This window comes from Coccinella septempunctata, chromosome 1 (genome assembly GCF_907165205.1).
Source record: "Coccinella septempunctata chromosome 1, icCocSept1.1, whole genome shotgun sequence".
Taxonomy (NCBI): Eukaryota; Metazoa; Arthropoda; class Insecta; order Coleoptera; family Coccinellidae; genus Coccinella; species Coccinella septempunctata.
This window is the reverse complement of record NC_058189.1, coordinates 61,882,575-61,897,798: the sequence shown is the minus strand read 5'-3', so window position 1 is coordinate 61,897,798 and position 15,224 is coordinate 61,882,575. Positions and strand designations below refer to the sequence as shown.

Here is a 15,224-nt window from a genome sequence, read left to right as displayed (position 1 = left end):
CGTTTTAAACCCAGGGAGAGGGACTATGCTTGTATAGGTACAAAAAGTCCTGCAGATGTAGGAGTACCTGCTTTGACCCAGGTTTACTTTACCACTTTACCCACAAATATTGACTTCATTGTGTACTTTCTAGGTACAAACCGTCATTGAATAGGAATGTTCAATTGCTGACCAATTTAATAACTCAAAATTTACATCTGCATTACAGGGAAACACTGACTGAATGGATTCAAAAAAATAGAGAAATAATTTCGTACTCATGAATTCTTCAAAATAATCTGAGAATAATGAAAAGAATGACCAATACAGCGAATTTTAGGGACCACGTGTTTCCGTGTCACAATAGTATCTGTACGATGTTGACAGTATAACACGTGTATAGAGTAAACTTCAAATGCACCCACCCGATTCTATTTGGATAGGGAAACAAAGTTTATAAAACTTATTTTAATTGATGATACTTCCGTATTCTGTATTAAGATCGTAAATATGATTCTTGATTTATTGAATTAGCTATATTTGGCTCGAGTAATCTTCTTTTCAAGTTAATCAAACAGAACCAAACTCCTTTGTGATTAAATTACGAATGCATACTTTGATTTGGACTGTTCACCGTCTACTTAGTAAGAATAATCATCATTATCCATTTATGCAGCTAATATTTTCGCGATACACATAAACTAAGAATAAAACGTTGCATTGTTAGTAAAGAAATTTACCTTTCAATATAAATTCATCACACACTAGTCACCCACGCTGATGAAAGTCTAATCTGTTTGTATCTATCTTCGAAAATTCCAGACTCGACAGCAATTCACAAATAGTTCACGAACTTGTATAAATTCCGAAGAGCGTTGATGAGTTCTATAATCACCTAGAAAGTTACTATCACAGCCTAAAGGTTGATGAGAACTGACCAGGCAAGGTGTTTTCGAAACTAGAAACGGTCACATCTATTGTACTATCTCGAAAGATTTTTCGCATTAACACCGAAAACACCCGAACTTTTACGAAGTCCCTGTGCCGTGCCGGTGACTTGGCCAAAAATTTCATACAATTGGTCCTACCTACAGAACCTACCTCTGCATCCCTAGCCCGAAGGCTTGTCGCTCGTTCTCTACGTGACAATTGACCATGTACAGGGTATTCGCACAAGGAAACAAGATCTTCCCATTATATCATCGAAAAGAAATTTAAAAACTCAGCCTTAATCGCTGTGACAATAAGATTTCCAAGAACAAGTCAGAACATGTTACAGAAATCTAGTAGGTATTATCTTATATCAGTTCAACTAATTTCTCCCTCCGATCTACATATTTTAAGTATGAAAAAGTAAGGAGTCGATCCTGACAAATAATATTATCACTTTTGGTTTATCAAATGAAACACCCTATATATTTTGATATTTTTGAATGTGTCTTCAAATTCAACGTTAATTTTGTGAAGCATTTCCTATATCTATTTCAGGCAATTTCAGATTTATTTTCAGTTTTTTGAGAAAAATTACAAATGGAGGCTTGTTTGCAAACGTTCGTTTCTCAAATCCACAAAAATTCTAGATAAACCAATGAGTTGATTTTTTCAAATGGAGACGCTGGATATTTTCTCCTCAAATTTCAGTTCGACACAAAAATAGACGTCTCCTACACTTAAAATGTATCATTTTTGAGATATTTCGAAATGAGTATAATAATTCAATCTACACTGCGCAAAAAAATTAACGCACATTCTGAAAATCTCAATTTTAATGAAAGTTAACTCTACATTGACTTTATAACTTATTTTTTATGTTCTCTCGGGAAGGTTTTGAACGAAACAAGACACATTAAATGGAAGAAAAATTCACGATTTCACCAAATCTTATGTGAAAGAAGAGAAATGAACAATTTTCAAAATACTGAAATGCTGATAAGTGATTTAATACTTGGTATTTCCACCCCTTGCGTTAAATACAGCTCGGCAACGACGGTTCATACTCAAAATGAGTGATCTTAAAATGTTCTGATCTAATCCTTCCCAGATTTCTCCGAGTTGGATTCCTAAGTCATTAAGATTAGCTGGATGATTTTCTGAACTTCTCAACCTTCTATTGAGGTTGTCCCAAACCTGCTCAATCGGATTGAGATCTGGACTTCTTGCTGACCATTCCATTCGAGAGACTTCAACCTTTTCAAGGTACTCCTGAACGATGCGCGCACGATGGGGTCCCGCATTATCGTCCATAAAAATGAAATTTTCACCAATGTATGGGGCAAATGGTACTACATGCTCTTCAAGAATGTTCCTCATATACTTATCAGCATTCATAGCTCCATTATCAACGACCATTAGGTCTGTGCGAGCAGTCAAAGTTATTCCACCCTATACCATAATCGATCCGCCCCCGAAACCAGTAGTATTCAGGAAATTGCACTGAGCATATCTTTCACGTGGACGTCTGTATACAAGGGAACGTCGATCACAATGGTAGAGGCAGAATCTAGACTCATTTGTGAAGAGAACTCTTTCCCAATCGGCCTCTTCCCAATGGATATGCTCTCTCGCAAAATCCAAACGCGCCCTTCGAGCTGGGCCTCTTGCCGCGATACGAGGCCTTAAATCATATTCTTTGAGGCGATTTCTTATTGTCTCAATGCTAATTTGCACCTCATGAGTTTGCTCAAGCTGAATTTGAAGGAAGCGAGCGGTTGCAAACCGTTGTCTCAACGAAGAAACTCTCAAGTAACGTTCTTGAATAGCAGTTGTTACCCGTGGTCTACCCTATCCTGGTCTTCGGACATTCATACCCGTCTCCCTGAATCGCTGCAACATTCTGGACACACTTGCATGGGAAACTCCAAACCTTTCTGCAATTCTTGTGTATGTCCACCCTTCTTCTCGCAAAACTACCGCTTGGGCACATTCCTCTTGGGTCAAATTGCGTGTTTCGCCTTGCATAGCGATCGAGTGTAGAAAATCAAACGAAAGAAAAACTATTGATCACCAGAATTGATCGAGAACATCTGATTTTAGAATGGAGCCAATACATTCAAAATCTGATAATATAATCTTTTTTATTCCTGCTGGGAAAAAACATCTGTATTGAAGAAAATCGTTGAAAGTGGATAACACAAAAAACACAAATAATTCATCTTGGTTGTACACACCAAGTACTTCCAGTGAGTTTTTATTCAAGTTCTAACCTAAATAAAACTGCTAAACCTCTAATTTATAGTATAATAACGTATGTGAAACTGGTAATAATTAATAAACAATTGATATGGTTGATATTCTAATCAATAGTCTGAGTCATTAAGCATATTCGAACCTCTTTTTCAGATGAAAATAGGTCACCTGTTTTGAAAATATGACAAGTTGAATTAAACAATCGTCTCAGATCACCCCATTAATCCTGTATAGTCATCATTTAAAATGAAGTACCAACATCATCACAACATCCTTCTTTATTTTTCAGGACATGCTGGACAATATCAGCGCCGTGGTCGTCCTGTCGATCCTCACCTTCGTCCTGTTTGTCATCCTAATGGCCTCTCAGTTTCCAGCCATCCTAGAATCGGAAGTGTGGGCTCTGGTTTCCTCACTAACAATAACCGTCGTGGTGGCGACGTCTATGATATGGCTGGCGGGCAGACATGCCGCCCTTCCTCTATTCGCGCTAGTCCTGGCCATACACACGATGCTGCCGTTGTCCAGGTCCGTGTCCATCGTCCTTGCGGCCGTGGTGACGACAGCGCATTTAGCAACGTCGGCCACAGTCAAGCTGAAAGGTGGCGAAAATTTTTTACAGGTTAGTTAAATGGTTTCAAATGATTATAATATTATGAACGTTTTCCCACGTTAGATGCATAAAGTGATCGTAATCTATGCGTTTCGTTGATCATTATGACATTCATAATTCACTTGTGATTAACGAGTCACTATATTCACTGGTCTATCCAACATGGTGCAAACTTCAGACTGATGAGACTCTGAACATAGAGATATTGCTATACAGGCTCTTAGGAAATTGATTAATAAATTTGATCTCAGATTCTCCAGACAAAATTAGGAGACCCCTATTTTTAATTTTTGCCAGGAGGCGTACATGGGAGTTTTACGATATGCGTAATCTCATAGTGTTACCTATTTTGGCGATGAACCTCTGTGAGACATTTTGTCTTGAAACCAAGATTTTGATGATGTACAGGGCGAGTCTTTGACTCGTACAAATATTTTAACAGTAGATTCTTGAGGTCAGAAGAAACACTTTTTTTATAACAATTTTTTCAATTCGGTCCTGATAAAAAGACAAACAATATTATACTCGATATTATTTGTGTCTGGGTCTGTTAAAAATTCAATAAATCATAATTTAATCATTGTTAATATCAATTTCGTGAGTGAAAAAATCGAAACTAATAATTCATTACGTAATAGGTTGAATGTTGGCAGAAAAAAGTTCATGTAAAATTTTTTCCATATACATATTTCGAATCTGAGCTCAGATTTTCGATATATACAGAGAGAGATTTTCTTACAAGAATTTAACAATGGAAGTACACTGCGCAAAAAAAATAACGCACATTATGGAAATCTCAAATTTATTCTACAACTGAAGGTGTTCTCAATAATAATTATTTTTATCAGAATAATGCGTGCATATGTTATCCACTTTCAACGGTTTTCTTCAACACAGATTTTTTTTTACCAGAAGGAATAAAAAATGATGATATTATCTGATTTTGAATGTATTGGCTCTATTCTAAAATCAGTCGTTCTCGATCAATTCTAGTGATCAATAGTTTTTCTTTCTTTTGATTTTCTACACTCGATCGCTATGCAACGCGAAACACGCAATTTGACCCAAGAGGAATGTGCCCAAGCGGTAGTTTTGCGAGAAGAAGGGTGGACATACACAAGAATTGCAGAAAGGTTTGGAGTTTCCCATACAAGTGTGTCCAGAATGTTGCAGCGATTCAGGGAGACAGGTTTGAATGTCCAAAGTCCAGGACAGGGTAGACCACGGGTAACAGCTGCCATTCAAGAACGTTACTTGAGAGTTTCTTCGTTGAGACGCTCGCCTCCTTCAAATTCAGCTTGAGCAAACTCATGAGGTGCAAATTAGCACTCAGACAATAAGAAATCACCTCAGAGAATATGATTTAAGGCCTCGTGTAGCGGCAAGAGGCCCAGCTCTTACCCCAGCCCATAGAAGGGCGCGTTTGGATTTTGCGAGAGAGCATATCCATTGGGAAGAGGCCGATTGGGAAAGAGTTCTCTTCACAGATGAGTCTAGATTCTGCCTCTTCCATTGTGATCGGCGTTCCCTTGTATACAGACGTCCACATGAAAGATATGCTCAGTGCAATTTCCTGAATACTACTGGTTTCGGTGGAGGATCGATTATGGTATGGGGTGGAATATCTTTGACTGCTCGTACAGACCTAGTGGTCGTTGATAATGGAGCTATGAATGCTGATAAGTATATAAGAAACATTCTTGAAGAGAATGTAGTGCCATTTGCCCCATACATTGGTGAAAATTTCATTTTTATGGACGATAATGCCAGACCCCATCGAGCGCGCATCGTTCAGGAGTACCTTGAAGAGGTTGAAGTCTCTCGAATGGAATGGCCAGCAAGAAGTCCAGATCTCAATCCGATTGAGCAGGTTTGGGACAACCTCAATAGAAGGCTGAGAAGGTCAGAAAATCATCCAGCTACTCTTAATGACTTAGAATCCAACTCGTAGAAATCTGGGAAGGATTAGATCAGAACATTTTAAGATCACTCATTTTGAGTATGAACCGTCGTTGCCGAGCTGTAATTAACGCAACGGATGGAAATACCAAGTATTAAATCACTTATCAACCTTCCAGTATTTTGAAAATTGTTCATTTCTCTTCTTTCACATAAGATTCGGTGAAATCCTGAATTTTTCTTCCATTTAATGTGTCTTGTTTCGTTCAAAACCTTCCCGAGAGAACATAAAAATAAGTTATAAAGTCAATGTAAAAGTTAACTAACTTTCATCAAAATTGAGATTTTCAGAATGTGCGTTAATTTTTTTGCGCAGTGTAGATTGAATTATTATACTCATTTCGAACTATCTCAAAAATGATACATTTTGAGTGTAGGAGACGTCTATTTTTGTGTCGAACTGAAATTTGAGGAGAAATTTATATTTTCAGAATGTGTGTTAATTATTTTGCGCAGTGTATATTCCGGTCCTGTTTTTTCAAAGGCCCAACGTCCCAACGAATCGGTTTTGGACATTTTATATGAAATTTTGCAATCATATTGGCAGTCCTTATGACCCCATTATTTTTGTCGGCTTTATCTCCGGCCACGCTGTAGAATTTATTCATCATGATTGATCATGGCAATTATTGTACTATACCCACTGTAATCTTATTGTGAACGCTCCAGATGGAGAATTTCGAAGTAAATGCCCTGGAAGTAATCCATTCCCATAACTCCTCAATTTTCTACGTGGTCAACCAGGAATAACTAGACGATTCAAAAAGAAAAACGAATCCTTACAAAGAGGTCGTGCAAGTTTTAAGAAACTGAAAGAGGGTTTGAATTTTGCAGAATTATTTCACAATTTTGACCAAACGCTTTTTGGTGCTACACGAATTAGCTAAGAAAGGTTACCTAATAAAATTTATTTGATTTAGTCATTCAAGAAGTGATTTCTCTAAGCAAATATAAAAACTCGTTTTCTCAGAGAAATCCTGTCCAAATTCACCCTGTATAATCGTTATTCACTTCATAACGGATTCCCACAGGCTTTTTTAACTTTGTTTACGAGGAGTTGCAATAAATTAAAAGAAAGAAGATGTCCACCGAAATTGTGAAAATCGAAAAATTGGAGTATCGAGCCATCATCAAGTACCTGTATTTAAAAGGGCTAAGAGGTAAGCAGATTTACGAAGATTTACGAAGATATGTTCATTACCCTTGGTGATCAATGTCCTTCGTATGCGTCCGTGAAAAATTGGACTGCAAGCTTCAAAAGGTAAATTTTCTATTGAAGATGATGACCGATCGGGAAGGCCAGCTTCTGTGTCAGTCCCCGAAAATATCGATGCAGTTCATGACATGATTTTATCAGACCGTCGAATTGAGCTAAAACAGATATCTGAAGCACTGAATATTTCATACGATCGCGTTCATCATATAGTTCACGTCAATTTGGACATGAGAAAAATTGCTGCAAAATGGATCCCCAAATGTTTGAATGTTGACCAAAAGCGTGCAAGGGTAGAAGCATCGCGTTCGATCTGTGCTCGATTTGAAATCGATGTTGACTTCTTGAACCGAATTGTTACTATGGATGAGACTTGGGCACATTTCTTGATCCAGACACAAAGCAACAATCGATGGAATGGCGACACTCTGGTTCTCCAAGACCTAAGAAGTTACGTGTCCAAAAATCTGCTGGAAAAGTTCTTGCTTCAGTTTCTTGGGATTGCCGTGAAGTAATCATGATTGATTTTTTGGATTAGGGTAGAACAATAACCGGAGATTACTATTCGACATTGTTGACCACTATTCGCGAAAAATATCATAGAGAAAAGACGCGGAAAGTTATCCAAAGGTGTTTTGTTTTAGCAGGACAACGCCCCTGCATACAAATCTCATGTTGTCATGCGAAAAATTCGTGATTTAGGGTTTGAATTACTGAAACACCCCCCTCATTCACCAGATTTGGCTTCATCCGACTATCATCTCTCCTCAATTGAAAAAAGTTTAAAAGGTCGTAAATTTTCTTCCAAAGAGTGAAGAAAGTGTGAAGGTCTGGTTTGCAGAACAAGAATAAACATTTTTTTAAAGGTCTAGAGACGTTGCAGGTTTGCTGTAATTAATGTATCCAAAAGAGGAGAATATGTTGAGTAATAAAATATTTTGACATTGAAATTTTGTTTGGTTCTATAGTAGGCTCAGAATTTTTCAATATATCTTCGTACATATTAAGGGTCATCATAAACGAATAACAGGAAACATTTTAAAAATTCCATACGCTTCCCTCTCAGTCTTTCAATTCTCATTGGCAAACGTTCGTTACGATTTCGTCAAAGCTTCCACATACATATTCATAAAAATCCGCCCTTCCGAAACCAAGTTCCAATCCGTAGTTACCCATCTGAATATTGATCATTGATGATCCATTCGTTTTTTCACTGCAACCGTTCTCGCAATTTTCAGATAATTCCTGAATTGATCCTGCTCTTGGCCGGAAGCTCCACTGGATTATACTATCGACACATGACGGAGGGGGCACATAGACGTACCTTCGTGGGCACGAGGACGTGCATAGAGTCGAGGGTTAAACTGGAGTGCGAGAAAGAGCAGCAGGAGCAGCTCCTGCTCAGCGTCATACCAGCCTACATCGCGGCAGAGGTGAGGTATAAATGTTTTATTTTGAAAGTGAAACGGATGTTTCAACACAGTAGCATTTGCTGATTGAACGGATCTTCCCATTTTAAATATCCTGTGCTTTTGACAGCCCCCATATCAGATACTGCCATATGAAATTAGAACCATATGCTTCAGAAAAAGTTGGAGAAGATCGTCAGTATACAGGGTTTCCCATGGTGGGTGGCCTATTACTTTTTGGAAATTTTTCGAAGGTCAGCTTTCGAGAAGTTTTTCTTCCAGGATAATTATCGTAGATCTAAATATGATGCATATTCTGAAAGAGCAGTTCGTTTAGTAATAAAGAGAATTTCATCCATTTCGGCTTAACCGTTCGTTCTTGAGGTCTTGAGTTCGAAGTTTCGACTAACCTCATCTTTTTGGAAATATTTCGATGGTCAACTTGCGTGTAGTTTTTCTTTCAGGAAAATAATCGAAGATCTAAATATGATACATATTCTGAAAGAGCAACTCGTCTAGTATCATATCTGGGAATATTATCCTTTTCTGCACAACAGTTCTCTCTTGACGAATTCTCAAGTGAAATTTGCTCTTTTTGGAAAATGCCATTTCCGAGATGAAAATCTAAACGAAAGGAGATAGGCTTTCGAAATTGCTCGCAATAGATTTAGCGTGTTCGAAAACCCATATTTTCATACCAAAATTTCAAATATCTGAACCAGTTTAGGGGAAAATAATTTTTTTTGTTTTTCCAATTTTAATTTTCGAGTTGACATCGACGAGCTCTCTATTCTATTCTCTATTGAATCATCAACTGTTTGGTTTTGTAGAATTTTCAAAACAATTTCTATGCACTCCATATCCTAAAACAGTAACAGAACATCCTGATTTTCAGACAGAATGGCAAATAGGTCATTTTTGGGGGGTCTAACCCCTTGCTCATTTTTGACCCAAAAAAATCGAGATTTTCGAAATCGAGTTTTTGTGCTTGAGTGAAAGCCTTGGCAATGCTGATTATAAAACCGGAAATCCCAACTGGATCAGGCGAATATAACAGGGGATATCGCAGATTACAAATTGCAATTTTTGAAAAATGACATTTCCGAGATGAAAATCTAAACGAAGAGAGATAGGTTTTCGAAATTTCTCGCCATAGATTCAGCGTGTTCGAAAACCTATATTTTCATACCAAAATTTCAAATATATGAACCACTTTAGGGGAAAATATTTTTTTTTGTTTTTCCAATTTTCATTTTCGAGTTTACATCGACGAGCTCTCTAGAGTGCAATTCTCTATTGAATCATCAACTGTTTGGTTTTCCAGAATTTTCAAAACAATTTCTATGCACTCCATATCCTAAAACAGTAACAGAACATCCTGATTTTCAGACAGAGTAGCAAATAGGTCATTTTTGGGGGGTCTAACCCCTTGCTCATTTTTGACCCAAAAAATCGAGATTTTCGAAATCGAGTTTTTGTGCTTGGGTGAAAGCCTTGGCAATGCTGATTATAAAACCGGAAATCCCAATTGGATCAGAGGAATATAACAGGAGATATCGCAGATTGAAATTGGCAATTTTAGAAAAATGCCATTTCCGAGATGAAAATCTGAACTAAGAGAAAGCTCCCTAGAGTGCAATTCTCTATTGAATCATCAACTGATTTTCTAGAATTTTCAAAACAATTTCATGCACTTCATATCCTAAAACATTAATAGAACACTGAGATCCTGAAGATGAGTTTTTGTAGAAAAAAATTCATTTGTGATATACAGGGTGTTCCAAAATTCTTCGCTTTGTCACTCGATACAAAAAAAGAAAGAGTTGAATTTTTCAAGAGTTACATCCTACTTTTGATCTGATATCTTTAGAGAAAATACGCATTTAATAATGTATCATGTTCCTAAATGAAAACCTCATGGTTTCGGAAATAAAGTCAAACTTCTGTGAAACTGAGATTTCTTAGCGTACGACTTCTGATATTATCGAAGAATTTCTGCCACCTTTTTCGTTGAATTCTAGCAAGGGATTCTGAAAACCCTCACTTTCATAGAAATTTGACTCTATTTCCGAAACCCTGAGGTTTTCTTTGAGAACATGACACATCATTAGATGGGTATTGTGATTTTCTCTGAAAATATCTAATGAAAAGTAGGGTTTTCCATTTGAAATCAACCTTTTGCCGTTTTTGTATCTGGTGACAAGATTAAGCATTTTTTTGGCTACTCCACACACTTATATTTTGAAAATTGACATACATAGAAAGATGACACTAGGTTCCATCAGAAAAAAAATGCTTCCAGGGTAATCAACATGTTCAATTTTCTGATAACAATCTAAATTTTAAAAAACAAATTGATGTCCTTTCTCAAGATCGTATGACATCTGCCAGTTGAAATAAAACCCAAACAGAGGTTCGTGATCGTGAAGATTCTGTCATTACATTGTTCATTAACTATGAGGTTACCTACTTTGGTCAACCATTTCCTTTTTTTTCTTTGAACACTCCCTGGGTCACGTGGGAAACCCTAACACGTAGCAAAACAGTACTTTCGAGAAATCAGACCAAACGAATCAAACTCGCTCAAGAAAGTATATCACATGCTTCACAAGTGTTATGAGTGTTAAGAAATTTGGCATCGTCCTGCTGAAACCACATGTTATCTAGGACAATAACGTTTTCCCTTCACAGTTAATACATTACCTTCCACATTAAAAAAAATATATATTGTCTAATTATTTCTTCTGACCGCAATGAGCATCAAACAGAGATACGTTTTGGCTGTTTTGCTTGCTTCTTGATTGATCTTTCGTGCATTTGTAAGCCCAAAATTCGGCAATTCTGCCAATTAAAGAAGCCAATATTCGGCTCATTTCCAACTCCGTCTCTGTTCGAAGAAATCAATTATTTCTTCATGTTTCCATACCCAATTTTCGCACTGAATTTCACCGGAGGGAGTTTTCACTTTTCAATTTAATCTCGAGGGCAATCGTCCTGTGTAAGAAAGAAGGTATTTAAATTCCAGATATCCTCGAATAGCGTCAGTATTGTGTAGACGAGGTCATTCGACCCGTCTTGTAAGTACCCTTCAGAGAGTCAAGTAGCGAGATTCTGTATCCAGACAAAGATGTTTCCAGAACTGAAACGAGGAATGGGTCTGATATGAACAATGAAATATTCGGAGGCTTTATCTCACAGATTCCATATTTGTGTGGAAGACGACGTCGTAAACTTCTTTTTTGTGGATTCGTTCGGAACTGCACGAAAAAAATGAGAATTCCGGACAAAAGCCCTACCTATCTGACCGTCCTGACTTTGAAAGAAGTAAAGTTATGAATGATCTTCTCAGGGTTCAGATTTGACGAATTTGAGCATCACTAAAAAGATTACCAGAAGATAAGATAAAGAAAAGGCTGAATTTTTCTTTCGAAGTGTAGTTACAACGATTTACGAGTACTATAGAAGTTGCTTGAGGATATATTGAAAAATTCTTTACCTACTATAGAACCGAACAAAATTTCAATGTCAATATATTTTATTATACAACATATTACCCTCTTAATTGGATACATTTATTACAGCGAACCTGCAACGTATCTAGACCTTTCAAGAAAAATTCTTCTTCTTGCTCTGCAAACCAGACCTCCACTGCTTTTATTACCTCCTCGTTGGAAGAAAATTTACGAGATTTTTTACAGTTGAGGAAAGAGATGATAGTTGGATGGAGCCAAATCTGGTGAATAAGGGGAATTTTCTAGTAATTCAAACCCTAAATCACGAATTTTTTGCATGGCAACATGAGATTTGTGTGTAGGGGCGTTGTACTGCGAAAACAAAACACTTTTGGATAACTTTCCGCGTATTTTCCTATAGAGTGGTCAGTAATGTGAAATCGTAATCTGCGGTTATTGTTCTACCCTTATCCAAAAAATAATCAATCATGATTACTCCATGGCAATCCCAAAAAACTGCAGCAAGAACTTTTCTAGCAGATTTTAGGACACGAAACTTCTTAGGTCTTGGAGAACCAGAATGTCATCATTCCATCGATTGTTGCTTTGTTCCTGGATCGCAGAAATGTACCCAAGTCTTATCCATAGTAACAATGCGGTTTAAGAAGTCTACATCGTTTTCAAATCGAGCACAGATTGAACGCGATGCTTCTACACTTGCACGCTTTTGGTCAGCATTCAAACATTTGGGGATCCATTTTTCTCATGTCCAAATTGACGTGAACTATATGATGAACGAGTTTGTTTGAAATATTCAGTGCTTCAGATATCCGTTCTAAGCCAATTCCACGGTCTGATAAAATCATGTCATAAACTGCATCGATATTTTCGGGGACTGACAGAAACTGGCCTTCCCGATCGGTCATAATCTTCAATTGAAAATTTACCTCTTTTGAAGCTTGCAGTCCAATTTTTCACGGTCGCATACGAAGAACATTGATCACCAAGGGTATTAAGCATATCTTCGTAAATCTGCTTACCCCTTAACCCTTTTAAATACAGGTACTTGATGATGGCTCGATACTCCAATTTTTCGATTTTCACAATTTCGCTGGACATCTTCTTTCTTTTAATTTATTGCGTAATTCTGGTTTCCTTTTTTGACCTCAAACTTCACCTGACACTTCTAATAAGTTATCGTTCTTTGCTATGGTATCGCAATCTTTTTTTTTATGCATGGAACTGGTCTAGGCTAACTAGATATCAATATATCTTCGTACCATGGTTCTATTCCAACAATCAGCAACTATTCGAATTGTTTTACTCCAGTCTCTATAATGGAACATAAAATTGACTTTGACAGTCTTTTAGAAATCCCCACTCCTTGGTTCCTTTCACGTTTTCATTGAATTGAAATGTTTCAAAGTGGTTTGGGGCAAATTGGAGGAACTAAAACTTTTCCCGATTGATTTTTTTCTGGATAAACTGAAGAACACAGGAGTTCAAGACAGAATAAAAAGACCTCTTTTTCACCACTCCGTCGAAACCATATATCTGATTTTTCGAAAATATCACTCAATTTTTCCACCTTGATTTCACCGTAGAATAATAATTTTTTTTTATATATTCATGAAGATTGAGGATTATCAAAGTGAACTTATTAGTATATGATTCTTCCGATTTATTATCTTGCATCCATAAAACCAACGAATAAATTCACGTTACGGGTACTTTGGAGTTCCAATCAATGACAGCGTCACTCAATTTTTCCACCTTGATTTCACCATAGAATAATAAATTTTTTTTAAAATATTCATAAAGATTGAGGATTATCAAAGTGAACTTATTAGTATATGATTCTCCCGATTTATTATCTTACATCCATAAAACCAACGAATAAATTCACGTTACGGGTACTTTGGAGTTCCAATCAATGACAGCGTCTTTTCATGCTGTTCTGACAACCCTAAAACCTATTTTATAAGCCTGGTATCGAGTATCGTAAATGTTACGATCTCGGTGATATCAGATGCTATGGCTGCACTTTGTCAATTTTATGTTATGACGCATCAGCCCCCAAGCTTAAAGGCTTCAAACTGAGCTGTTTCCGACTTTTAAGCATTGTGGTTTGGAGGAACCTAAGGTTATAGTTCAGTTGGGATTCCGATTTGTTTGTGTTGTTAATTAATCGATTAATATGAAACTGAATATTTTGGGAAATCTGCGATCATGGCAAATAATCACTGGAAGCAAATTCTCATATGCAGGGTGGCCATCCATAACTTTCCACCCCGAATTTTGAGCTTTGGGTTGGAATAACGAAAAAACTCTCATACAATGTCAAATTTTGTTGAAAAGGGGACAAATGAGGGTGTACAAATGAGGGTGTACAAATGAGTTCGATATCACTACCCCTCTAGCTGTAACCTCTAACAGCTCTCAATTTTGAATAGGAAAAAGGGGTGGAGTAGCACCTTGTTGAAAAGGCTATTCAATTTCCTGTATGGGTGTTTTTTTTTTCATCGCTTTATTATTATACAGAGTGACTCAGTATTCCATCAATAATATTCACACGCCGAATTTGTATCTTTGAGATGGAGAAAACGCTCGGACGGGTCAAAAAATGAATTCGATATCACTACCTCTTTAGCCGCTACCACTTGGAGCAATTATTTTTGAATAGAGATAATAGGTCGTAAATCGAGCGCTTTCGTTTAAATTGAAATAATTGCTGTTAGGGTAGCGGCTAGAGGGGTAGTAATATCGAATTCGTTTTTTGACCCGTCCGAGCGTTTTTTCCATCTCAAAGATCCAAATTCGATGTGAAAGTTATTGATGGAATACTGAGTCACTATGTATAATAATGAAAAGCGATGAAAAAAGAAACACTCATGCAGGAAATTGAATTGCCTTTCCAACAAGGTGCTGCTCGACCCCTTTTCCCTATACAAAAATGAGAGATGTTAGGGGTTGCGGCTAGAGGGGTAGTGATATCAAACTCATTTGAACACCCTTATTTGTCCCCTTCCAACAAAATTTGACCTGTCCGAGGTCCATCCCAAAGCTCAAAATTCAGACTGGAAAGTTATGGATGGCCCACCCTGTATAACGTGCTTTCAAAAAATTCGTCACGTAAGCTATGGAAATTTGAAGGATAGTTTTCTGTGACTGAATGTGATTTTTTCTTTGAATCACGTGTTTCCAAAAGGAAAACTTTAACATTGATGATATTAACCTATAATTCTCTATTTTGTATGGAAAGGCACTTTATCAGAAAAAGTGACGTTGCATTTTTAGAGTAGCTAATGTTTCTGCAGGTGAGTTGTATGTTTTTGTATATTGCTATGAATATTTCTGTCAGGAATTAATAACTTCATCACTGTACAGGGTGGGCAAAATTCGTTGACTATTGA

The 15,224-nt window shown here is 37.0% G+C and overlaps 2 protein-coding genes across 2 annotated transcripts in view; both read left to right on the top strand.

Moving 5' to 3' along the window:
- LOC123309063 (protein tramtrack, alpha isoform) overlaps nt 1-15,224 on the top strand; it is a 592,303-nt gene that overhangs the window by 179,378 nt on the left and 397,701 nt on the right. The gene's annotated exons all lie outside the window — the stretch shown is intronic.
- LOC123309201 (adenylate cyclase type 2) overlaps nt 1-15,224 on the top strand; it is a 142,443-nt gene that overhangs the window by 77,575 nt on the left and 49,644 nt on the right. The window contains exons 3-4 of the mRNA XM_044892188.1: nt 3,455-3,787; nt 8,189-8,383. Coding sequence (XP_044748123.1) covers nt 3,455-3,787; nt 8,189-8,383 — 528 coding nt within the window. The remainder of the gene's footprint in view (nt 1-3,454; nt 3,788-8,188; nt 8,384-15,224) is intronic.